The sequence below is a fragment of the Oncorhynchus gorbuscha genome, linkage group LG05, assembly GCF_021184085.1.
Source record: "Oncorhynchus gorbuscha isolate QuinsamMale2020 ecotype Even-year linkage group LG05, OgorEven_v1.0, whole genome shotgun sequence".
NCBI lineage: Eukaryota > Metazoa > Chordata > Actinopteri > Salmoniformes > Salmonidae > Oncorhynchus > Oncorhynchus gorbuscha.
The window spans coordinates 17,396,258-17,423,187 of record NC_060177.1 but is presented as its reverse complement, the minus strand read 5'-3'; the positions used below and the strand labels follow the sequence as shown (position 1 = coordinate 17,423,187).

The 26,930-nt window shown below is 46.4% G+C and overlaps 1 protein-coding gene across 1 annotated transcript in view; it reads left to right on the top strand.

Moving 5' to 3' along the window:
- Positions 1–26,133, top strand: part of LOC124035421 (leucine-rich repeat-containing protein 49-like) — a 42,808-nt gene extending 16,675 nt beyond the window's left edge. The window contains exons 4-13 of the mRNA XM_046348870.1: positions 2,837–2,920; positions 9,176–9,253; positions 9,469–9,647; positions 9,764–9,859; positions 16,633–16,867; positions 17,058–17,243; positions 17,413–17,522; positions 23,559–23,721; positions 24,156–24,740; positions 24,843–26,133. Of these exons, the coding sequence (XP_046204826.1) occupies positions 2,837–2,920; positions 9,176–9,253; positions 9,469–9,647; positions 9,764–9,859; positions 16,633–16,867; positions 17,058–17,243; positions 17,413–17,522; positions 23,559–23,721; positions 24,156–24,377 (1,353 nt within the window). The 3' untranslated portion in view covers positions 24,378–24,740; positions 24,843–26,133. The remainder of the gene's footprint in view (positions 1–2,836; positions 2,921–9,175; positions 9,254–9,468; positions 9,648–9,763; positions 9,860–16,632; positions 16,868–17,057; positions 17,244–17,412; positions 17,523–23,558; positions 23,722–24,155; positions 24,741–24,842) is intronic.
- The last annotated feature ends 797 nt before the right edge of the window (positions 26,134–26,930 follow it).

Genomic DNA, 26,930 nt, shown 5'->3' with positions numbered 1-26,930 from the left:
CTGGCTCCCTGCAGAATCTCGAAGGCTGATGACATAAGGGAAGCGGATAACGATTCTTAACCGTTATGTCATTCAGCCCTCGATAATCCACGCAGGGCGCAGAGTACCGTCCTTCTTCTTAACAAAAAAGAACCCCGCCCCGGCCGGAGAGGAAGAAGGCACTATGGTACCGGCGTCAAGAGACACAGACAAATAATCCTCGAGAGCCTTACGTTCGGGAGCCGACAGAGAGTATAGTCTACCCCGAGGAGGAGTGGTCCCCGGAAGGAGATCAATACTACAATCATACGACCGGTGAGGAGGAAGGGAGTTGGCTCGGGACCGACTGAAGACCGTGCGCAGATCATGATATTCCTCCGGCACTCCTGTCAAATCGCCAGGTTCCTCCTGAGAAGTAGGGACAGAAGAAACGGGAGGGATGGCAGACATTAAACACTTCACATGACAAGAAACGTTCCAGGATAGGATAGAATTACTAGACCAATTAATAGAAGGATTATGACATACTAGCCAGGGATGACCCAAAACAACAGGTGTAAACGGTGAACGGAAAATCAAAAAAGAAATAGTCTCACTGTGGTTACCAGATACTGTGAGGGTTAAAGGTAGTGTCTCAAATCTGATACTGGGAAGATGACTACCATCTAAGGCGAACATGGGCGTAGGCTTCTCTAACTCTCTGAAAGGAATGTCATGTTTCCGAACCCATGCTTCGTCCATGAAACAACCCTCAGCCCCAGAGTCTATCATGGCACTACATGTAGCACCCGAACCGGTCCAGCGTAGATGGACCGACAAAGTAGTACAGGATTTTGATGGAGAGACTTGAGTAGTTGCGCTCACCTGTAGCCCTCCGCTTACAGATGAGCTCTGGCTTTTACTGGACATGAATTAACAAAATGTCCAGCAACTCCGCAATAGAGGCACAGGCGGTTGGTGATCCTCCGTTCCCTCTCCTTAGTCGAGATGCGAATCCCTCCCAGCTGCATGGGCTCAGTCTCTGAGCCAGAGGAGGAGATGGTTGCGATGCGGAGCAGGGAAACACCGTTGATGCGAGCTCTCTTCCACGAGCCCGGTGACGAAGATCTACCCGTCGTTCTATGCGGATGGCGAGAGCAATCAAAGAGTCCACATCTGAAGGAACCTCCCGGGAGAGAATCTCATCCTTAACCACTGCGTGGAGTCCCTCCAGAAAACGAGCGAGCAGCGCCGGCTCGTTCCACTCACTAGAGGCAGCAAGAGTGCGAAACTCAATAGAATAATCCGTTATGGACCGTTCACCTTGGCATAAGGAAGCCAGGGCCCTAGAAGCCTCCCTACCAAAAACTGAACGGTCAAAAACCCGAATCATCTCCTCTTTAAAGTTCTGGAACTTGTTAGAGCAATCAGCCCTTGCCTCCCAGATAGCTGTGCCCCATTCTCGAGCCCGGCCAGTAAGGAGTGAAATGACGTAAGCAACCCGAGCTCTCTCTCTAGAGTATGTGTTGGGTTGGAGAGAGAACACAATCTCACACTGCGTGAGAAAGGAGCGGCACTCAGTGGGCTGCCCGGAGTAGCAAGGTGGGTTATTAACCCTAGGTTCTGGAGGCTCGGCAGACCAGGAGGTAACAGGTGGCACGAGACGTAGACTCTGGAACTGTCCAGAGAGGTCGGAAACCTGAGCGGCCAGGTTCTCCACGGCATGGCGAGCAGCAGACAATTCCTGCTCGTGTCTGCCGAGCATGGCTCCTTGGATCTCGACGGCAGTGTAACGAGCGTCTGAAGTCGCTGGGTCCATTCCTTGGTCGGTTCCTTCTGTCATGCAGGTGAAAGAGGACCCAAAAGCGACTTGGCGAAAACAGAGTCTTTAATCCAGTAAAGTAAATACAAACAAAAAACACAACTTTCACTCGAAATGACGAGGACAAACTGGAGACTCGATCTTGAACAGCAGGTGAACAGCAGGTTGCCTCGGGAAGGCACTTGAACCAGACAGACTCAGACACCTGCTCACCACGCAGCATCTGAGGAAAACACGACACGACAGGGCGATACACAATCACAGCACGGTGAATTCTAAACAAGGAACCGACAGGACAGGAACGGAACACAAAGGAAGAAATAGGGACTCTAATCAGGGGAAAGGATCGGGAACAGGTGTGGGAAGACTAAATGATTGATTAGGGGAATAGGAACAGCTGGGAGCAGGAACGGAACGATAGAGAGAAGAGAGAGCGAGAGAGTGAAAGAGGGAGGGGGAGAGAGAGGGATAGAAAGAGGGAAAGAACCTAATAAGACCAGCAGAGGGAAACGAATAGAATGGGAAGCACAGGGACAAGACAAGATAATAAATGACAAAACATGACAGATTTAACTTTTTTGTTACAAAGTATTTTTTGATAAAAAGCCTTCCCCTTATAGAAAAAAACATTATGCAAAGGGTATGAAAGATAGCACTTTGATTCTGGAGCCATGGCAGCATTTTCAGTGAACCATATCAAGGAATCCTTTCTCAGCCGAATCGTCACAGAGTAGCCAGCGCTAAACATCCCCAAGAGCTCAGCTGGCAGTCTCATATTGTCTCTGCTGGTGCATTGCATGCTGGGAGCTCTGCCTGGCACACCCAAACAGCTGGGCTCAGTTCAGATGAGGCTGCAGCTGAATATTAGAGAGACAGATAATCCTGTGATGCAGCAGGAGATGTTGTCTCTCCAACTGGTCCTTCCTGTAGAGGGAAAACCTGCAGCCAACATATCAGACATTATTCTGACTGTGCCTCCGTCTTATGTTGAATAATTCAGACTCGTCCATGAATGGAGCGACACCCTGATTGTGTTATTGACCCTCTTTTCTGCAGGAGGAGGAGAGACGTATGGCCTGCGTCACGGCCCGGAAGGAGGATGAGAAGAAGAGGGAGAGTCACAAGCAGGCCATGCACAAGGTACCTGACTTACCTTATGTTGACTCTGTACATATTTGTGTTTAACATACTGCACTATACTGTTACTATCGCATATATCTCGCCATGTTGACTGAACAATATGTTCTTCTGTTCTGACATATATACAACTGATGTTAGCTGGCTGATTGTCACATAAGAGGAAAAATTCCACAACGATAAAGTGGAATTCAAATAATGTCACAGGTCATTGATACGTACTGAGCAGACTAGCTGGTGAGAGTTTAAGTCATAAACCAAATATTTCAAATATTTTGTGGCATTTAACGTGTTATATAAGCTTTTCTACCGGATGCATGTCAACAACATAATTAAGCCATACAGATTTCATTTGTGGAAAGTGCTTATTTGGACAGTAACCAAACTCCTTGGCCCTCAATGCTGTTTGTTAAAATGTTTTTACCTCCAAAACATTTCCTGTTTATTCATATGAATAGCCAAAACTAGTCACAATATGAACATGCTTATCGTCTGCTAGCCATTAGGGTTTATTATGAGTACAATAGGATGTTAGGTGTGCTTTTGTTTAAACACATTGCACATGTAACATACACTGCATAACCCCTTGTAGACAGTGGATGACTAATGTTGTGGGAGTTACACTATAAGTGCATTATTTAGGGAGAGTGCAAGAGGGCCGTTTTTGATGTTGAACAATGTATTAAATCATTTATATCAACTTGTATGATACGCTGTCATATGTCTGTAAGCAATTTCTGTTGATGCTGAGGTCCCGGTAAGCAGTTATCTCAGATGATACCTAAAGCGCTCTGAGGGCTGCTCCTCAATGGCCACTTAATTCTTAACTACTTGAAATGCACTGTGGTGTTTGCTTGTCATGTAAAGAGGAGTCATCTGCTTTGCATTAACCGCCCAACCATGAGTTGATCAATGGGAGCATTATAGTAGGGAGAGGAAGGCTCAACCCACTATACCCCAGTAACCCTGCATTTATGTAGCTTGGCGTGGTGTCTTCTGTTTAGAAAAAAAAGTTATTTTTCCAAGAGGGCTCAAATAACAGTGACTGTAGCTACAAGTTTTTCAATCCACTTCAATAGTCATTTGTCTTTTTCCTCCATTATCTTTTCCATAAGTGTTCCTCACAATAACTGTTCTAACTACAGGGTTTCTTAGTGCTCAGTTCCTTTTGAATAATAATTTCAGTTCAAATGACCAAAACATGCTTGTTCAATCATTGTCTATCTGTACTGTACCTCTATGTGTTAGAGAATGCATACTGTACTGTATCTATACTAAACAAAAATATGAACGCAACGTGCAACAATTTCTACGATTTTACTGAGTTACAGTTCATATAAGGAAATCAGTCAATTGAAATAAATTCATTAGACTCTAATCTATGGATTTCACGACTGGGCAGGGGCGCAGCCATGGGTGGGCCTGGGAGGGCATAGGCCCACCCACAGGGGATCCAGTCCCAGCCAATCAGAATGAGTTTTTCCCTTAATAATAATGACTTTATTACAGACAGAAATACTAATCCGTTTCATTATCTGTCCGGCCGGCTGTTCTCAGCCGAATGTGGAGGTCTTGGGCTGGCGTGGTTACACGTGGTCTGCAGTTGTGAGGCCGGTTGGACGTAATGCCACATTCTCTAAAACGATGTTGGAGACAGCTTATGGAAATGAACATTTAATTCTCTGGCAACAGCTCTGGTGGACATTCCTGCAGTCAGCATGTCAAATGCATGTTCCCTCAAAACTTAAGACATCTGTGGTATTGTGTTGTGTGACAAAACTGCACATTTTACAGTGACCTTTTATTGTCCTCTAGCATAAGGTGCACCTGTATAATGATCATGTTGTTGTAATGCCCGGGGTGTAGTGGGGGAAGAAGTCAGACGCAGGAAACAGAGAGTTCAGAGTAGCGCTTCTTCTTTATTCACCACACAGGTGAAAACGACGCCACTCAAACAAATGCCCCAAAACACAGAGGAACTAAACAGTCCTGAATAACACACGTACACCGTGACTTACAGGCGGGTACACGAGTACACATAAAATAATCCTGCACACCCAGCTGGCGGGCCGGCTGGATAATAAAGCCCAACTAATTAACCAAACTAAACACAGGTGTAAGTAATAAACAGACAAGGAGGGGGAGAAAAAGATCAGTGGCAGCTAGTAGGCCGGTGATGATGACTGCAGAGTGCCACCCGAACAGGAAGGGGAGCCACCTTCGGTAGGAGTTGTGACAGTACCCCCCCCCCTGACGCGCGGCTCCCGCAGCGCGCCAACACCGGCCTCGAGGGCGACCCGGATGGCGAGGCGCAGGGCGATCCGGATGGAGGCGATGGAAATGACTCAACATTGACGGATCCAAAATGTCCCCCACCGGTACCCAGCACCTCTCCTCCGGACCGTACCCCTCCCAGTCCACGAGGTACTGCAGGCCCCTCACCCGGCGTCTCGAGTTCAGAATGGCCCGTATCGTGTATGCCGGGGACCCCTCGATGTCCAGAGGAAGAGGAGGGAACTCCGGCACCTCACCGTTCTGCAGGGGACCAGCTACCACTGGCCTGAGGAGAGACACATGAAACGAGGGGTTAATACGATAATAGGAAGGGAGTTGTAATCGATAACACACCTTGTTTATTCTCCTCAGGACTTTGAAGGGCCCTACACACTGCGGCCCCAGTTTCCGGCAGGACAAGCGGAGGGGTAGGTTTCGGGTCGAGAGCCAGACCATGTCCCCCGGTACAAATACGGGGGCCTCACTGCGGTGGTGGTCAGCACTCCTCTTCTGCCGTCCACTGGCTTGTTTGAGGGATTCCTGGATGGCCCTCCAGGTCTCCTTGGAGTGCTGCACCCACTCCTCCACCGCAGGAGCCTCGGTCTGACTCAGATGCCAAGGTGCCCGGACCGGCTGGTAGCCCAACACACACTGGAACGGAGATAGTTTTGTCGAGGAGTGACAGAGTGGGTTTTGGGCCAACTCCGCCCATGGGACATACCTAGACCGCTCGCTGGGCCGGTCCTGGCAATACGACCGCAGAAACCTACCCACCTCCTGGTTCACTCTCTCCACCTGCCCATTACTCTCGGGGTGATAACCGGAGGTCAGGCTGACCGAGACCCCCAGACGCTCCATGAACGCCCTCCATACCCGGGACGTGAACTGGGGACCCCAGAGACAATGTCCTCCGGCACACCGTAGTGCCGGAAGACGTGAGTGAATAACACCTCCGCAGTCTGTAGGGCTGTAGGGAGACCGGGCAACGGGAGGAGATGGCAGGACTTAGAGAACCGATCCACAATCACCAAAACCGTTGTGTTCCCCTGAGACGGGGGGAAAATCAACTGATAGGTGAGACCATGGCCGTTGTGGAACGGGGAGGGGTTGTAAATTCCCTCTAGGAAGGTGCCTAGGAGCCTTACTCTGGGTGCACACCGTACAGGAAGAGACATAAACCCTAACGTCCCTAGCCAAGGTGGGCCACTAATACTTCACCCGGAGGCCCCGCACTGTCCTCACCACCCCAGGGTAGCCCGAGGAGGGTAGGGTGTGAGCCCACCGAATCAGTTGGTCCCGAACACCAAGCGGCACGTACTTACGCCCAGCCGGACACTGAGGAGGCGCAGGCTCCGCCCGTAACGCCCGCTCAATGTCCGAGTCCACCTCCCAAACCACTGGTGCCATCAGTCCTGAGGCGGAAAGGATGGGAGTAGGTTCGGTGGACCTATCCTCCGTATCATAAAGGCGGGACAGTGCGTCAGCCTTTACGTTCTGGGAGCCTGGTCTATACGACAGAGTAAACCGGAATCGGGTGAAGAACATGGCCCACCTTGCCTGACGTGGATTCAGTCTCCTAGCTGCCTGAATATACACCAGATTCTGGTGGTCGGTCCAGATGAGAAAGGGGTGCTTAGCCCCCTCAAGCCAGTGTCTCCACACCCTCAGGGCCTAGATCTCCGCTAACAACTCCAAGGTCCCCCACATCAAAGTTATGCTCCGCTGGACTGAGCTTCCTCGAAAAGAAAGGGCAGGGGCGGAGTTTTGGTGGCGTACCCGAGCGCTGTGATAGCACAGCACCGTGGAACCCTGGTCTGGACTCTCCACCGATGTGGCACCGATTGAAACTCCCAGACACCTTCCAGAACACTCCTCTGACCACCCCTTGAGAACCCTCTGTCTCCACAAAATCTTGGGATTGTGACTAGCCAGCCAGGGAATCCCCAGCACCACTGGAAACGTAGGCGAATCGATAATGAAGAGACTTATATGCTCCCTATGATTCCCCTGCGATGGCGAGTCCGCAATCCATAAGGTTCCCAGCTGGACCTGAATCGACTAGTGCCTTATGCTGGGAAGAGGGGGGAAAAATAAAGGAAAGAAATAAAGACAAACAAGTGACCAACAGGGGGTTCTGGGTGAGTTTGGTGCTGACTCACCTGGGTTGACCGAGAAGCGTTCCGCCTGCCATTTCGACTCCCAGACGGGCCCCCCCCAGCACCGATCGGCCGTGTGTCCTCTCCGACCACAGCTGTTGCAGGGGGAGCCTCCTCCTCTGGTACACCTCGGCATGGCCCCTCCCAACTCCATAGGAATGGTTGGTGGAACGAATAGGACCCTCTCCGAAACGCCCGCGTGCAGCCAGCAGAATGTCCAGCCGGATAGACATGTCAATACGTTAATCTAGGGAGAGAGCGTGTCCCGACACGCTAGCTCCCTGCGGACGTCCTCCCGGAGACTACACCTGTAGTGGTCTATAAGGGCCCTGTCGTTACACCCAGGCCCAGCGGCCAAGATCCGGAACTCCAAGGTGTAATCCTGGGCGCTCCTCTTCTCCTGCCTAAGGTGGAACAGTCGCCCTCCCGCCGCTCGAACCCCTGACACCCCGCCGCCGCTCCATCATAATCCCTAGGGAGCACAAGACGGAGAGCGCTGGAGCCGGGGGATGGGGAGAGAGGAGAAGGGGAATCCTGGGCTGGGGAAACCGAAGGTGGAGAGAGGACACCACTCCTCTCCCATCAGTCCATTCTCTCCATCATCTGGTCCATCGTGGATCCGATCCGATTGATGACGGTGGTGTGGTGGAGGACACGTTCCTCCATCGATGGGAGGGGGTTGGCAGCTGCTCCTGCTGACTCCATTCAATCGGTGTGGGATTCTGTAACGTCCGGGGTGTAGTGGAGGAAGAAGTCAGACGCAGGAAACAGAGAGTTCAGAGTAGCACTACTTCTTTATTCACCACACAGGTAAAAACGACGCCACTCAAACAAATGCCCCAAAACACAGAGGAACTAAACAATCCTGAATAACACACGTAAACGAACAACCGTGACTTACAGGCATGTACACGAGTACACATAAAACAATCCCGCACACCCAGCAGGCGGGCCGGCTGGATAATAAAGCCCAACTAATTAACCTAACTAAACACCAGGTGTAAGTAATAAACAGACAAGAAGGGGGAGAAAAAGATCAGTGGCACCAGAACAGGAAGGGGAGCCACCTTCGGCAGGAGTCGTGACAGTTGTTTAATCAGCTTCTTGATATGCCACACCTGTCATGTGGATGGATTATCTAGTAAAGGAGAAATGCTCACTAACAGGGTAATGGAACATTTCTGGGATCTTTTATTTCAGATCATGAAACACTTCACATGTTGCGTTTATATTTTTGCTCATTATATACTGTATATTGATGTGTGTGTTCCTGCCTTCCTGCTGCATTGACTGATCCATACTGAGAGATCAGCAAGAGGTCTAGAGGAAGTTTAATTGCCTGTGTGTAATCCAAGCCAGCTAATTGAGCTAGTTGAGGAAATAATGATAAATGGAATGCTCCGTGAGGGTTCATGTAGTCTCAGAATGATCCACTATCAATCCTGCCAGCTGTCCTCTGTGTGTGGGAGTGGAGCATTCCATTCCATACCTGTGCGTATCAAAACTGAACTGAATAAAGGCAACAACAAAAAAATGAAATCAAGGAGAAAGCGAGAGAGAGAGCTGCATTCTTCCTTGTTGTAGGGTGGGGGTGGCACAGAAGTAATGCTGAGACAGTTGTTGAGAGATATGGGGCATATACAGTACAGCACACACAAATTGTACCTTGTTATTACAGACAGCCTTTGTAACTGTAACTGAGACTAGGTATTGGTAAGATAGGCATGTTTGTAAGTAATGTAAGCTAAGTGACAGTCTATCAGTTAGAATAACATTTGAAGTTTTACTTTTTTGAAGATAAACAGTACATGTATATTTGTGTTCATAGAGTCCTGCACATGTTGCGCCTCAGCAGTTCTACACTCAACTTGGACTCAAGTCTCAGGACTCCTCAGTGACAAGCAAGGCAGGTGGAATGTCTTTGTCTGTAGGCTGAAGCAGGAGAGAGATTTCAGTTTCATAATATCATCCTGTCCTCTGTGTGCCCTGCTGAGGACCAATGCCAACTGAACCCTGCTCTGTTCCTTGTGTGTGCGCGCATGTTTGTGCATGCATGTGTGCATGTGTGTGTGCGTGTGATCGTGTGTGGGCCTGTCTGCGTGCGTTTATGTGTATGTGCAGGAGAAGCGGCGTCTGGCCATCCGTAATGCAGCACTGCAGTGGGAGGGGGTCAGGGCCTGCCTGGAGCACCCGGCTCAGAACGGAGCCAAGGAGGAAGTCAGCCCTGAAGCAAGCCCCGCCCACAGTCCCGCCCAGACCAATGGCCTTGCACTGGAACCTTCTCCGGATGAGCAGCTCAGGTAACGTTAGGGGGGAGGGGCCGTGCATAGGGGTGGCACTTTGGCCTCTGGAAGACAGTAGTTATAGTTGCAGGACTGTTACAGAGGTAAACATAATATGTTTTCTGTTCTGCCAGACGGGTGAGTCCGGTGTCGGCTCCGGACAGGCCAACAGGGGGCAGTGAGACCCGGATACGCTCCACCAGTCGCCCCAACAGTCCTCGAGACCCCAAGTTAGTACTACACCACACCCAGGAATACATACACATCACAGGAGGTTGGTGGCAACTTAATTGGGGAGGACTGGCTTGTGGTCATGGCGTGAGCGGCATAGGTGGAATGGTACCAAATACATCAATCACATGGTTTCCATGTGTTTGATGCCATTCCATTTGCTGCGTTCCAGCCATTATTATGAGCCGTCCTCCCCTTAGCAGCCTCCACTGATACGCGTACTCACAAGGGATAGGATATTGGAATGTAAACATTCTTCCAATGCAATAAAACATGGTCCCGTTATAATTGTTCACACATTATAATTATTTCAAGTTTAGCCAATAAAACTGTATGGTTGGAGCACATTTGAGGATTTCGTTTCATTCTTCTGGGTTTCATATGTGTCAGATGACTGGTGTCTACCACAGGTGGCTTGTGGCACCTTAACTGGGGAGGACGGTTCATTGTAATGGCTGGAATGAAATTAATGGAATAATATCAAACACATGGTTTCGATATGTTTTAATACCTTTCCATTCCAGCCATTATTATGAGCCGTCCTCCCTTCACCAGCCTCCTGTTGACTGTCTACACTATACACTAGCATACAAAAGGATATCCCTCATCTATAATGGTTCCCTGCATAAAGACATTGTTCCCTCTGCTTTACACACTCAACATTTCACCCTCTAACACTCGTTAGTCGTTACACTTATGATTTTCCCAAAACTGCACAGGGCCCCATTACTTAGTTAGCTAACTTTATTGTGGGGTTTAGAGGGTGAGACCTTGTTCTCCATATGGCCATTCCCCCAGCCTGGCCTGACCAGGCTTAGCCCCCGTGTTGCAGGCCCTAACTCCTTCTGGAGGGACTGTATACCAGTCCTGTGAGTTATAAGGGGTCAGGCTGAGATGGATGCTGTGGCAGTGTCAACCACTATTATTACATGTTGCTTTCTTCCTCCAGGATATGAAAATGTCCCGGAAGCGCAATCCTTCATGGCCCTAATTCACTTATAGGATCTCTTATAACAGTTTGTGTCGCGAAAGGGGCCAAGGCTAGGGCTCAAGTGATTCACCATACGGTGTGATGTGGTCTACTTATCTGTAACGTTAACCATTTTTTTATTGTTGTGTGCAATTGTCCAATGGGATAAAAGAGAAGAACCATTTTATGATGTTTTACATCTATAACCTCTTACTGTCCTTTGTCTAAGTGCAGTTTGTCAGCTCTCTGTCTGTTTCATGTAGTTGATGTATGTTTGTGATGCTTGGTATTCACTCCTTTGGGTGTCTTACAGTAAATATGCCCATGGGAATGTTCCTATTCCTGAATGTATAAAACAGGAGATGATGGACTGAGCAGTGATTTATAGATGTGATGTTCTACAGGTATGACCCTCTGTCATCTCATGGTAAGAATGATTTGCTTTATCTCCGGATTGATAGTATGTCCTGGGCCAGCATATTCCTCCTTAATCCTTAAAAGACAGACAGGGTTCTTCATTCCCACAAGCTGGGCAGAGCTGCAGAGCTGGGCCTGTCTCTCTCTGTCCTCCACATCTGGTTCTGCTCTGGGACTGGGGAGGGGGGTAGGGGGAGCAGGGGGACCCCCTGGTGTGGAAGGTTTTCCTCTCTGAGAGATGGAGGGCCTGGAGGCTGCCCTCTGCTCAGTCCCCACATTGCTTCTGAGAAAGAATAACCGCTGGCGTCCGCATAATTAGATCCATTAGTTCTGGATATGCTATTTGTTGCTCCCTGGGTGTGACCGGCAATGTTCACATTCATCACAGAAAAATCAGCGTGTGACAGTTCACACGTTACTGCTGCTGCCATATGAAGACACATGGATCATCGTCTTTATAAGAGCATGTGAGAGAGTGCCAGCTAAAGTCCTGCTGAATAATTAACAACCACATAAAGATAAATAGATGCGATGCAGGTTTAGTTGAATCGTTTGATTTTACTTCCCTTGAGAAACTAGCTTAAAGGAATGTGCCCAGTGAAAGTCATGCACCTCATAACTTCAGAACACTTGTCACTGCAAAATGGTGATGTTTGGCACACACAGAGGCATGAACCTTGGCTAACCTTGTGCAATTATACCTAGTTGGCTAGAATTGGTGTATTAATGCTATAAGTGTTTATCAGTATAGTCAATGGCCTTTTCAAGCTCCCCTTTCCACACCAAGCTGGAGTGGTAAATGATATGGGTTGACTGAAATGGGCCCCTGCCCCTCAGCAGGTAAAAGGAAACATATGTTGTCATCTCTGTTTGGCATTAGCAGCCCGACCTGAGCTGGAGAAGAATTAAGACAGGAGCAAATGTTGACAGTGCGTTTAGAATGGAGGAAGGAGGGAACCCCTTTTAGTGTGTCAGGATGAGAGATGGATTAGGAGAATGGTTGTCTCTGTGAGTGCTTAGCAAATTTTGTGTGTGTGTGAATGTCTGTTCGTGAGTGTGTGTGTTAGCGTGTGCGCATGCAGAAACGTGTGTGTGTGTGTGTCTCATGTCATTTTCAAAGGTTCTTCTCACATCATGACAAGCCAAATAACCATGTTCCTTATGTGGTGCTATCATAGCTAGACACATGTAGGCTCATGGCAGACATCGTTTTGAAGCTCCTGCTGGATTAGGTCCAGATAATTGAAATGCTAAACACATCAGGAACGCGCGGGTGTGCCCGTGCCTGTCCGACTGCTGGATAGTAGCCTCTGTTTTATATTCCTTTGTGAACAGACTGGAGGAACATTTATTCGTTCTCGGTTCCCTTGAGATATGACAGGAGGGAAGAGTTATTACCTAGAAATCCAATATTGGGGCTGGCCAGAGAGTTAGAGAGGAGACATCAGTGCCCACATGCTATGTATATATTCATTAATACAGCGGCACGCTGGGTCTCCAAGCAGGTGGAGGGGCAAGCACATCAATCTTTAAGTTCTACTTATGATGAGAGAAGGAAGTGTGGGAATGAGCGAGAGAAGAGAGAAGTGATGAGAGAAGTGTGGGAATGAGCGAGAGAAGAGAGAAGTGATGAGAGAAGTGTGGGAATGAGCGAGAGAATCTGATGTCACCACCACTCAGAAACACTTCAATAAACCATAACACTTTATTCAATAAATGTTACATCTACATCATGCCAAAGATATACAGAAATAGCGTAGTTCCAGATCTTACTCTACATCATGCCAGGAGAGACATACAGAAATAGCCTGGTTCCAGATCTTACATCTACATCATGCCGAAGATATACAGAAATAGCGTAGTTCCAGATCTTACTCTACATCATGTTGAAGATATACAGAAATAGCGTAGTTCCAGATCTTACTCTACATCATGCCAGGAGAGACATACAGAAATAGCCTGGTTCCAGATCTTACTCTACATCATGCCAGGAGAGACATACAGAAATAGCCTATTTTCCAGATCGTACTCTACATCACGCCAGGAGAGACATACAGAAATAGCCTGGTTCCAGATCTTACTCTACATCATGCCAGGAGAGACATACAGAAATAGCCTTGTTCCAGATCTTACTCTACATCATGCCAGGAGAGACATACAGAAATAGCCTGGTTCCAGATCTGTGTCTACATCATGCCAGGAGAGACATACAGAAATAGCCTGGTTCCAGATCTTACTCTACATCATGCCAGGAGAGACATACAGAAATAGCCTGGTTCCAGATCTGTGTCTACATCATGCCAGGAGAGACATACAGAAATAGCCTGGTTCCAGATCTGTGTCTACATCATGCCAGGAGAGACATACAGAAATAGCCTGGTTCCAGATCTGTGTCTACATCATGCCAGGAGAGACATACAGAAATAGCCTGGTTCCAGATCTGTGTCTACATCATGCCAGGAGAGACATACAGAAATAGCCTGGTTCCAGATCTGTGTCTACATCATGCCAGGAGAGACATACAGAAATAGCCTGGTTCCAGATCTGTGTCAGCTCTAGCCAACTCCTCTGACTATCATTTTCATGCTTTATTGCAGACACTGTACAGACCTGCTACCATGCTAATAGAGAAATTGCTTGAACAATTACATTTTTCTTTCAGTTTAGAACATTTTCAAAGGTTCTTCTCACATCATGACAAGCTAAATAACCATGTTCCTTATGTGGTGCTATCATAGCTAGACACATGTAGGCTCATGGCAGACATTGTTTTGAAGCTCCTGCTGGATTAGGTCCAGATAATTGAAATGCTGAACACATCAGGAAATGTTTTCCACAGTTAGACTTTCCTCAGTTTGATCATCTTTATGTCTCATCTTCCTCTTAAGTGTTTCAGGAGGGGATTTGGAGGCACCTGGCAGTCTATCAAGAGTGATTACCAGGAACAATACATGACACAGTGCAGAGTGGGCTGATGGCATGCTTCCAGACTTCCCCAGAAAGGGATGAAAAGTTACCATCACTCTTCTTTACTCTATCTACATATTACCCAGTCTCCTTTCTCTCGCTCTCTCTCTGTCTGTCTTTCTTTCTTTCTTTCTCTCTCGCTCTCGTCTCTGTCTCTCTCTCTATCTCACTATCCCTCTCTGTCTGTCTCTGTCTGTCTGTCCAACTGCTTTTGATTTAGTACCTTTGGCAAAGCCACCTCTAAGAGGTGTGGCGTGTCCCGAAGATTAGCACCGTCTTTCACTTGTCTGGTCTATCGCTGGCCCAGACTTCCGCTCTGCTCCGTGAGGCCTGGGTCTCCCAGTGTGTGTGTGTGCGTGTGTCTGTGCATGAGGAGACCTCCAGCTAGTAGCTCCCTGGACGAGATACTTTCCTCCGTGTGGCCAGTAGTACCCCCTTGCTCTTACATCACCAGTCATCACCCCTCACGTTCCTCGCCTGCCCCTCGGTGTCAGACACGGCGCTTCCTTGAAACGCGACACTGTTTGATTAAGATTGGGTTTTTCACCCACCGCATGGTGGGTCGTCTTAGATTAGCAACACGGCCTGCTAGGAAAATTGTTCTCCATGATTGAGTCAGACGCTAGTCTGTCAGTCACTGCTGGATTTTTGGAATCGGCTCGTACTGAATGTTAGGATTATCTGGAGGTTAATTAGCTAATGTAATTCCTGGGTTGTTTTGTTAAGGTTGGGTTTTCTCCCAGGTTATTAAAACTCTGAGGGAAAATGGACTATTACAGCAGGTGTTAATGACTGAACTGAGGCAGCCATGGGCAGTTTACTGACTCTCATTCACTCACACACACACACACACGCACGCTTGCATGCATACACACACACACACACACACACACACACACACACACACACACACACACACACACACACACACACACACACACACACACACACACACACACACACACACACACACACACACACACACACACACACACACACACACACACACACACACACACACACACACACACACACACACACACACACACACACACACACACACAGGTGGTCCTATAGAGACACAGTAGTCATGGTGGCCAATACATAGCTTAGCTTCACTGTAGCTATGTGACCTTTAAACCTGGTGTCCTGAATCCCTCTGGCTCACATTCACCTTTCTTTCTCCTAGGGCTGGAGTCAACTCTAGACCTGTAACCCTGCAGCTTGTTAACAAACTGCTCTCTTCTGTCCCTCTACAACCACAGCCTTGATAGTGGTCTTTAGAATGTCCTGTCATGGTTATTACATGATAATCACAAGTCAATCAACATTTTAATTTGTACCAGAATCTTCCCACTTCAGCCCTCTCTTTCTGGGTCAGCACACCTGTCTGACCATCTTTGTATCATCTCTTCTTCCTGTTCTTGCTCACAGTACAAAGCCTTTCTCACAGGTTCTCAGATCACTCTCCTTGATTCCTCTCTGTTCTTTGTCTCTGCTTACCTGGACAGCATCTTGCCAGGTCTTAGATGCACTAAAAGGTGCAGCAGACAGAGATATGAGAGGAGGAAAAGGTGTCGGTCCTCAGTCCTCTAGAGAGAGAGAAGTGACCTCCAGGGGATCAGGTTTGGTGTGTGACAACAGCGATGGCTTTTTAAAGAAGCCTTGTTTCACTCCCCTGACTCTGTAACAATCAGCCCAACAAGACTTGGCCTATAGGATTACAGCTCCAATAGTGTCAGGATTAGTCCTCCCTTGTGTTTTCTTTTCCCATGATCAGCGGCATTACATTCTAATGGGGTGTGAAATATGAATAAACTGATTAGGTTGTTGGTGGGTGAACTCTAATGGCTGGTGTGGACTGCTGGTCCGTGGAGCATTATGATCCTCTGGTATGCAGCAGGTCCCCTGAGTGTCAGCAGACTGGGAGGCAGGGAGAGAAGGCAGAGAGACCCAGGGCAGCTAGTGAGGTTCCAACAGGGACAGAGAGATCATGTCTCCCTGAGACTCATCCTGATTCTCTACTCTCACGACTCCTTATCAGGGAAGGGCACTTCAACTGTTGTGACAGAGAATAGAGAGCAATTAGTCAGCATTGAAGACAAATGTTACATTCACTTAAATCTGATAACCCCTCTCACTGCTGTTTCTTTCCCCTCCACTGATTGGCCCACTTCTTCAGACACATGTAAACTGAGATATCTTTTTCTTAATGATAGTCCAGAGGATCCTGGAAACTTGTGACTGTGCCAGGTGGGTAGAGAGTTGGCCAGGTGGGTATTACTTAATGTACCTAGGGAGCCACCATCATGTTTCAAATTACCGGGGGGGGGGGAGCTAGGTGGGACTGGGTACCCTCCTTAACAAATCATCCTCACAGGTGTGTGTGCTGACTGTCTGTTTCTCTGTGTGTTCCAGGCTCCTTGAGGCAGGGGGTGCCAGCCTGCAGAGCCTCTCCCTGTCAGACAGCCACCTGGCGGAGCTGGATGGGGAAACCCTGCGCCTGTTCGGCCTCGGGGCCCTGGAGGCCCTGGAGAGAGGCTGGGGGGTCCAGACTGCAGGGGCCGTCACTGTCATAGCCTTCCGCTACATCCACTTTGATGCGATCGTGCCAACACTGCCACGCATAAGGGTCAAGTTCCCCAACCTATCTGTGAGAACACATTTACTACAAATTACATACTGTTCAATAAAGAGTCTTCTCATTGGCTAGTCATATTCTCACCATGGTAACACATGGTCTCTGTTGGAGTTCTAAACTGAGGGTTCTCAATAGCCAATAGGATACTGATATGGCCACTCATTGACTGGTTTCCTGACTTATTATGGTATCCTCCATACAGCACCTGATTTTCCTGGAGACCAACGTCTGCCGTCTTCCCCAGCTGGCTGCTCTGGCCCAGGTGAGACGTCTGGACCAGCTGACCATCCACCCAGAGGGGAACCCTGTAGTCAGCCTTTCCCTGTGGAGATCCTTCCTCATCTACCGCCTGCACCACTTCAACCTGCACAAGATCAACAACCTGGAGGTCAGGTCCACCTACACACTCAGAAAAAATCTAACATGTTTTGTCTTTCAGCATCTTTGTGCTATAATGTTCTGAACAACGTGTTAGCTGATGCCCTTTTTATTTTCTCTTGTGTGTGCGCATGTGTGTGTATGTGTGTGTATTTATATTGGGTGTGTGTGTGCATCAGGTGACCATGAATGAAGTGATCTCTGCAGAGCGTCTGTTTGGAACGCTGGGTCATATTGCTGCCACCGAGACACCACGCTGCCGCCTGCTAGTACTGCTGGAGGAGTCCAGGTGAGCTCCCTACCCACAGTGCATGGTAACTGGCACTGACTGACACACACAGGCCGTGTCTGAATTTTATATATATATATATTTGTTCACCTTTATTTAACCAGGTAGGCCAGTTGAGAACAAGTTCTCATTTACAACTGTGACCTGGCCATGATAAAGCAAAGTGATAGATGTGCAGATGATGATGTGCAAGTAGAGATACTGGGGTGTAAAAGGGTAAGTAATAATATGGGGATGAGGTAGTCGGGTGTGCTATTTACAGATTGGCTATGTACAGGTACAGTGATCGGTAAGCTGCTCTGACAGCTGATGCTTAACGTTAGATAGGGAGATATAAGACTCCAGCTTCAGAGATTTTTCAAATTTGTTCCAGTCATTGGCAGCAGAGTACTGGAAGGAAAGGCGGCCAAAGGAAGTGTTGGCTTTGGGGATGACAAGTGCAATATTCCTGCTGGAGGGCATGCTACGGGTGGGTGTTGCTATGGTGACCAGTGAGTTGAGATAAGGCGGGGCTTTACCTAGCAAAGACTTATAGATGACCTGGAGCCAGTGGGTTTGTGGACGGATATGCAGTGAGGGCCAGCCAACGAGATCATACAGGTCGCAATGGTGGGTAGCATATGGGGCTTTGGTGACTAAACAGATGGCCCTGTGATAGACTACATCCAGTTTGCTGAGTAGAGTGTTAGGGGTTATTTTGTAAATGACATCGCCGAAGTCAAGGATTAGTAGGATAGTCAGTTTTACGAAGGTATGTTTGGCAGCACGAGTGAAGGAGGCTTTGTTGCGAAATAGGAAGCTGATTCTAGATTTAATTTTGAATTGCAGATGCTTAATGTGAGTCTGGAAGGAGAGTTTACAGTCTAACCAGACACCTAGGTATTTGTAGATGTCAGAACTGTCCAGTGTAGTGATGCTAGTCGGGCGGGAGGGTGCGGGCAGCAATCATTTGAAGATCATGCACTTAGTTTTACTTGCATTTAAAAGCAGTTGGAGGCCATGGAAGGAGTGTTGTATGGTGTTGAAGCTCGTTTGGAGGTTTGTTAACACAGTGTCCAAAGAAGGGCCAGATGTATACAGAATGGTGTCGTTAGAGGTGGATCAGAGAATCACCTGCAACAAGAGTGACATCATTGATATATACAGAGAAAAGAATCAGCCCGAGAATTGAGCCCTGTGGCACACCCATAGAGACTGCCAGATATCCGGACAACAGGCCCTCCGATTTGACACACTGAGCTCTATTTGAGAAGTAGTTGGTGAACCAGGCGATGCAGTGATTTGAGAAGCCAAGGCTATTGAGTCTGCCGATAAGAATGTGGTGATTGACAGAGTCGAAAGCCTTGGCCAGGTAGATGAAGACGGCTGCACAGTACTGTCTTTTATCGATGGCGGTTATGATATCGTTGAGGACCTTGAGTGTGGCTAAGGTGCACCCTTGACCAGCTTGTGCAAGGTGCTGCATACCCATACTTGCATCCTAAATAGTAGGCCGTTAGAGTATGCAAAAAAATAAAAAGTATACGTCATTTTGAAAATCGAGTATACTTTAAATGCCCGGATGCCATGCTCTTTTCAGCTTTAACAACAGCTAATCAATTAGATATGGGGAAATGCTACCGAAATCAATGAATAACGGGAAACAACGCAATCCTCATGTCGCGGTCTCAGTATGCGAAAATAGAGTATGTGAATTTCCAAAAATCTATTATGGTTTAAATGCCAGGATGTTATACTTCTTTTGGTTCTTCATCTAGTAGAATTAGATTTTTCACTTTTCCATAATGCATTGGAAGAGGTGGGCTGGGGGTGATGCCCTAGTTCTCTTCAAGTAGCCAAACAACAAGACTAGGCTACTTAATTGGGAAGATGCCGAATAGCGAAACTTCTGCAGTGTTGTTCAAATGTAAGCTAAGTCATTTTTCTTCTCCTTAAAATTAGTATTGCATACATCTTTGAAAACAGAAGTAGTTTTTTAATTTTTTAAGTGGCTTTCTGTTTTTTCATTGAAAAGTGTTTATTGTTCTCTTGGCCTTCGTCAGAGCTTTTAAACTAAATATTAAACCATCTTTTGATTTGTTAATGTGTCGGCACCGTGGACTCAGGATGTGGCTGCGGTATTGATGTCATATTAGTCAGGCCTTTTGATTAAACACTTGAATGGTTTTAGTTTTGTAGGCGTGGCTACCTATTTAATTATTTCATTTATGGATCATTCCCAATGATAAGTGCTTTAGTTTATTATGCTGCTGTCCAACGGTTCTGAATTTGCGACGCACCCAACGGTTTTCTGTGCAATAGTCTTTTGATTTGAACATTTGAAAAGTTTCTGTGTGTGTACTAAGCTATTTAATTTAACTTATATATGTTACAGCACTTTAGTTTCACTAATAAATATGTTGAAATTTAACCAAATTATCTGTTTCTGTCTTCTTTTTAAATAGGATAGATGGGCTATAAGGACTACAGTAGAGGTCCAATTTGATAGTCTGCCTGTAACCAGCCTGAGTAGGCCTATAACTCCATTCATATTCTACAGTACATGCTAAATAGTATCCAATGATGAGTACATAGTATGCAGTTTAAGTATGTAGTATGTAAGTATGAGTATTTGGATATGGCCACAGTTTGATACCTGGTACACCTGGTACCTGGCACTGACTAACACACAGCGCTCACTCAGGTTACCAAACAAAAATATTACTTTAATTACGTGTGTTCACTGTAACCTAGAGAACCTGTCTGAGTGTGTTTATGAGTTTGTGTACTGTGTGGGTGTGTGCTTGTGTGTGTGTCTGTGTGTACGTATGTTAATGAGTCTGCGTGTGAAGGATAGATAAAGCATGACATCAAGGAGCCTTAGGGAGTTGGTTGGAAGCAGGGTCCCGGTGGTAGGGTGGGTAGCTGGCATCTTCCTCACGTTCCCATTCCTCTCCCCAGCCAACAGCTCTTAAACTATATCACTTGGTCACTGAAACACCGCCAAGCAAAGCAAAACATGCCATTGAACTGAAGGGATCACGCCTCCTCAGCCCTGCTGTAGTGGCGTCTCTCTCAGTGCCCCGAGCAGAGACCTGTCTGTCAGGAGAATACTATAAAAAGTTAATTGGCAAACAAAAGGCCAACTGCCATTCTGCTGGCTTCCAGTTCCTCTTTAATAACTCACACTCACTGACGCCCGATATAGAAAACACAATAATATATGCCATTTAGCCAATGCTTTAATCCAAAACAAAACAATTGATGTGATGGCCACTCCATGGAGATCAAACATGTAGCCTAAGGTTATTCATATCATAAGTCTCCCTACTTCCCTGTTGGCTTGAATTAATTCCACTCTATGAATCACAATACACTTGGTACACTGCAAAATAGGTTCTGAGAAGTTGAATGAGTGCCAGAGCATTTTGTGTGTAATGTGTATCTGACTAATATATTAGTCTTTGAATGTCTTTGAATGTGTATTTATGTATGCATGTGTGTGTGCCGCAGGTAAGTGTAATGTACTGTAAATGTACTGTATATCTCTGTCTGTGTGAAGCCTTGAGATGACAGGCCAGTGCTTGTCTGTCCCTAGCAGCTGCCATTTTTAGCGTTTGCTGTGAGAAATGGACGAGCATGGCAGTTAGTTCACTTCCCTAGTCTGTCCCTTCAGGTTCACTCTGTATGATTACCCACAACACCCCTGGGCCTTCTAGAGCAGAGCATGGAAGAAATGTCTGAGTATCAAACAATACTTTACCTTGAGCTGCCTTATGGAATTCATCCTTTTCCCCCCAACTGAGCCCACTGACCTACTCTGCAAAAGCCCTAACCTTTTAAGTCCAGTAATATGTCTGTATTTGATTAAGGTTTAACCCTCCATATAAAATCATGTCTAAACTTTCCCCTCTCAGCCTCTGCACAGTGCTCTCACACTACTTCCTGTAGTTTGGTCCTTCCAGTGTATTCCTGTAATAATTAAGATGGGAGTTCACTACAGTCATCAGTGAATGGTTTCAGATCCAGTACAGACATGTATAACCCCGAGCTATACATTATACAGTCATAGTTAGGTTTGGACAATCCATGAGGGAACACATATGGTCATGGGTAGGGCAGATATTGCTGTGAAGGTAGCCAGAGCAAAGGCTATGATGGCTATAATGCTTTTGGTGTATTGCGGTTGAGGACCAAGTCATAATCAAAAGTCGTTGAACATGGGTGAAGGCTAAAAGGCCTCTGAAGATAGGCAATTTTTGGGGAGGACAGCTTGTCCTGTTGTATGAACCATGATGTGATAGTTTTGACATTCATGTCTGTGATACAATACTAATTACTGGAGGCCAGAAAGGAGTCCTGAACCCAATGTAGGAGTGGTTCATCCTTCTTCTCAGTGAATTAAGTTGATGGTGTTGGCTGTTATACTGGGCTGTTTGTGTTCAACCTCCACTCTACTGTACAGTATCATTATACAGTAGAGTACATGCTCAGCTATGCTGAATGGGGCCTGTTTGATAGATACACACCACTCAGTTGATCCTCTGCCCACCTATACATACAGTGTTCAGGCTCTCTGTCTCCGACACAAGCACTCACACTTATCCCAGTAGGTATTTTAGCCTGCAGCCTCCTTCTCAATGACTATTCCAGAGTTCTGGCACCCGCGTTTGGAACATGTTGGTGCAGTGCTGAATTTCATGAGATGAATAATGATGGACAGGGACGTTTGATGTAGCTAACATCCTTTATTAATGTTCTCATCCTGGTTACATCTGTACCAATCCTGCTGCTGAAAACTATACGACTGACAAAGAACTGATTTAAAAAATCCCAATTCATTGTTCGTAAAGTAATTGTTTGTCTTGGCTTCCATGGAATTCATGTCGGCACGACTGTAATAGTATCTGATACCAGTCTTGACAGATGTGTTAATGCGGAGCACTGAGTGAATGTCATTACTATTTGTCGAAACGTGTATTGTGATACTTTGTTATTCCCTTCTTTGACGATGGCACTGTCCCTGGCAGTGGATGCCCCTATTGGATGCCCTGATGCCCCAGACATGTCTAACTCACCTGTCCCCTTTGCATAGCCGCTGGAAGTAGGGGTGCTGCAGCACCCCCTGAAAAATCTGATTTTAAAAAACAAACATTAATTAAGAAAAACTATTTTTTGAACAAACATTTTTTTCACAGAAGTAGTGCACTGGGCCTTTACTAGTATTAGCGGACCGATATAGACATCTGTAGCGTGGGCAAAAACATTTTTTCAGCACTTCCGCTTTGGCAAATAAGGTAGTATAATTAAAAACAGTATCTTGCAGGATTCAATAGTTGGAATTGTAAGACTTGTTGCCCTTTCCCTTTCTCTATGATGTCATTCTAATAGAATCCAGAATGAACAAAACACTGTCCTCAAACATTTACATCAAATGGTGAAAGGTTATGGGTAAGGACACAAAACATCCACATCAAATTAAAGATTTTGTACATTACTGTATAGTACATAGGCTGGTCATCTAGGTTTGTACCTGTAGACTTTCCATCACCATGAAGAAGAACAATGCACAATACAGTAATTGAGTACATTGACACATCAAGTGGTTTGTGATGATATGATGTGATGATGTGGCTCAGTTGGTAGCGCGTGGTGCTTGCAATGCTAGGATTGTGGGTTTGATTCCCACGGGACTAGTATGAAAAAATATGTACATGTATATATTTGCAAAGTATTTCAAGAAACTGGAAAACATATATCAACCATGTATTTTTATATTCCACAAGCATTTTCAGATGAACTGTTTTGTACAGATAATCATCAGACTCAAGTTACAAATGCTGGTAAACACTCAAATACATTTAGGGTAAAAAATGACACAAAAGGAGTGTGCTGGGCCTTTGCTGGTCTTGTATTAGCGGACCGATATGGACGTAAAATACAACACAGCACCCCCACCCCCAAAACTACTTCTGCCTTGTCTCAATCTCTCTCTCTCCCCCTCTTTCTCTCTCTCTCTCTCTTTCTCTCCCTCCTTCCCTGCCTCTCTCTCTCTAGGAAGCGTCAGCTGCAGTTTCTGTTAGAGGGGCGTGGGCGCCGTGCAGGCTTGAGCCCAGAGGAGCTGCGTGACAACGGCAAGCTGCTGGGAGAGGGCCTGAGCAGAGCCCTGTTCAACTACCCCAGTAGAGACTGCTGCAGTGTGGGAGCGGAGAGCCCAGAGGTCAGCACTCTCAGACTATCACTCTGTCTGTAGCCTGGTCCCAGTGGTGATGATTGCAGTAGCAGAGTGGAAGCAGCCAGTCTAGCCTGGTGGTCCCAGATCTTTTCCATCACAAAGAGATCTGGGACCAGGATAGACTGGCTGCACTCACTCTGCTACTGTAGACATCACCACTACCTGTCAATGTATACCTGATGCTTCATACTGTAGCAGCTTTATTGAGGGCATGTTTCATACATTTACAGCTGTGATCCTTGAGCCGTGAAACACCTGATTTAGCCAATAAAAGTATTGAAGACAGTGGCTCTCCTGGAGAAGGATTGAGGATCACTGATTTACAATGTAACATGATTACTATCCAATAGGATGATCAATGGAGACTTCCTCTCATCAGTGGCAAAGCTAACAGTCCTCTGTTCCCTGGATCTCCTCAGGAGGGTGCTATGGAGTCGTCATCGGAGTGCGGAGCCGTGATGGAACAGTACATACAGGCTCAGGTCCAGAGGGCATCTGACACCAACCTGAAGAGGGAGTCCCTCCACAAACTGTGGCCCCCCATGTTCATGGAGATGGTGAGAGACTATGTGCTGGAGATGAGGGACCGACCAACCTTCCGTCAGGCCTGCCTCAACAGGCTCTCCACACAGGGAAAGTGAGAGGGTGAGGGGTATAGACCTGGTAAACCTCCATAAGACCTACAGTACAGCAAACCGGACACATACTGGAAACAGGTACAGCGTACTGGACACATACTAGAAACAGGTACAGCATATTGGACACATACTAGAAACAGGTACAGCATACTGGACACATACTAGAAACAGGTACAACATACTAGAAACAGGTACAGCATACTGGAAACAGCTACAGCATACTGGACACATACTAGAAACAGGTACAGCATACTGGACATATACTAGAAACAGGTACAGCATACTGGACACATACTAGAAACAGGTACAGCATATTGGACACATACTAGAAACAGGTACAGCATATTGGACACATACTAGAAACAGGTACAACATACTAGAAACAGGTACAGCATACTGGAAACAGCTGCAGCATACTGGACACATACTAGAAACAGGTACAGCATACTGGACATATACTAGAAACAGGTACAGCATACTGGACACATACTAGAAACAGCTACAGCATACTGGACACATACTAGAAACAGCTACAGCATACTGGACACATACTAGAAACAGGTACAGCATATTGGACACATACTAGAAACAGGTACAGCATATTGGACACATACTAGAAACAGGTACAGCATATTGGACACATACTAGAAACAGGTACAACATACTAGAAACAGGTACAGCATACTGGAAACAGCTACAGCATACTGGACACATACTAGAAACAGTTACAGCATACTGGACATATACTAGAAACAGGTACAGCATACTGGACACATACTAGAAACAGGTACAGCATACTGGACACATACTAGAAACAGCTACAGCATACTGGACACATACTAGAAACAGCTACAGCATACTGGACACATACTAGAAACAGGTACAGCATACTGGACACATACTGGAAACAGGTACAGCATACTGGACACACTGGAAACAGCTACATCATACTGGACACATACTAGAAACAGCTACAGCATACTGGACACATTACTGGAAACAGCAACAGCATACTGGACACATACTAGAAACAGGTACAGCATACTGGACACACTGGAAACAGGTCAGCATACTGGACACATACTGGAAACAGGTACAGCATACTGGACACACTGGAAACAGGTCAGCATACTGGACACATACTGGAAACAGGTACAGCATACTGGACACATACTGGAAACAGGTACAGCATACTGGACACATACTAGAAACAGGTACAGCATACTGGACACATACTGGAAACAGGTACAGCATACTGGACACATACTAGAAACAGGTACAGCAGAATGGAAACAGGTACAGCATACTGGAAGATGGATGTGGATTTTTTATTTTAAAGGCAACTTTGGGGGGGGGGGTTCTCACCAGCTGGGCCTCATAGACTTGAATGCACATTATCATGGAAAAGACAATATTGATGTTTGTTCTATACTCTGTTCTTCCTATTCAACTTGATTCCAGGATGCACGGAGCTATAGAGCTATATACTTGAGAAAGTCATTGTGAGCGTGCATTGTCATCCCTAAAGAGAAACATGCTTTGCACTTTAAAGCCTTCATAAAGATCCTGTTCTGGAGCCTTCATCTCCAGCTGAAGATTACAATGAGTGTGTCTCATAGAGCCTAGAATGATTGTGTCATGATAATCCTCTTCTTAATGTTACTCTCTCTCTGCCTGGCGTGATGACAAGGGCACAAAATACACGTTTTCTTTTCGGACCACTAATTTTCTGTATTGTACTTAAATAAAATATTCCCTAACACTTCACTGTTCCATGTTTATTGCTCCTGTAGTGTCTCTGTTGATCAATAAACCATGCTGCAGGAAATGTATTCTCCATCCATCAATCATCAAATTACTCAGAGCTAATATTTTGACTGAATCAGACAGACAATTTTGCACAAAAACATATAATCAAAAGTTTTTGTTTTGTTATATTTATATCTTTTGAGCATTAAACCCTCAGTATGTTATACTATATTATACCATCTCTGGCTCCTCTGATCTCTGACTATTAACTGAATTGTTTTGAAGAACAGCACTATATCCAGCCACCTCCTAATACATTAGACTGAGCCGTTTGCTAATGCTGTTCCACAGTACCTCAGTGTCCCTCCCTGTGCATGCTCTACCCTGCACTGGGACATCCAGGGGCAATGGAGAGGGTCATCTCTCTCCTGTTGAACTCAGAAAGGAATGTTCTTGCAGGCTTCGATAGAGCAGACTGGTTGACTACCAGCTGTTCCTGGTCCCCTCACTCACTACAACTACTCTGTAGGGAGGCTGGGCTCTCCACGCTGCCTGTGCTGTCAATGGTTTACAGTCAAGGCTTTCCAAAGTCAACTCCAGAAACGTGTGTCACTAAACAGGATTGGTGAAAAGGGAAACGGGAGCTTTGCCGGAGTGGGAGATTTCAGAATTGAAGATATCAGAAATGTTTTTCTGAATTGAATGTTCGATGTGCAACTGAATAAACAGAAGCATCTTGGGGAGAGGCAACTGTGTTTCAAGTGTAAGTACTACTGCTCTCAGACAGTGTAATGTCCTACTGCTCTC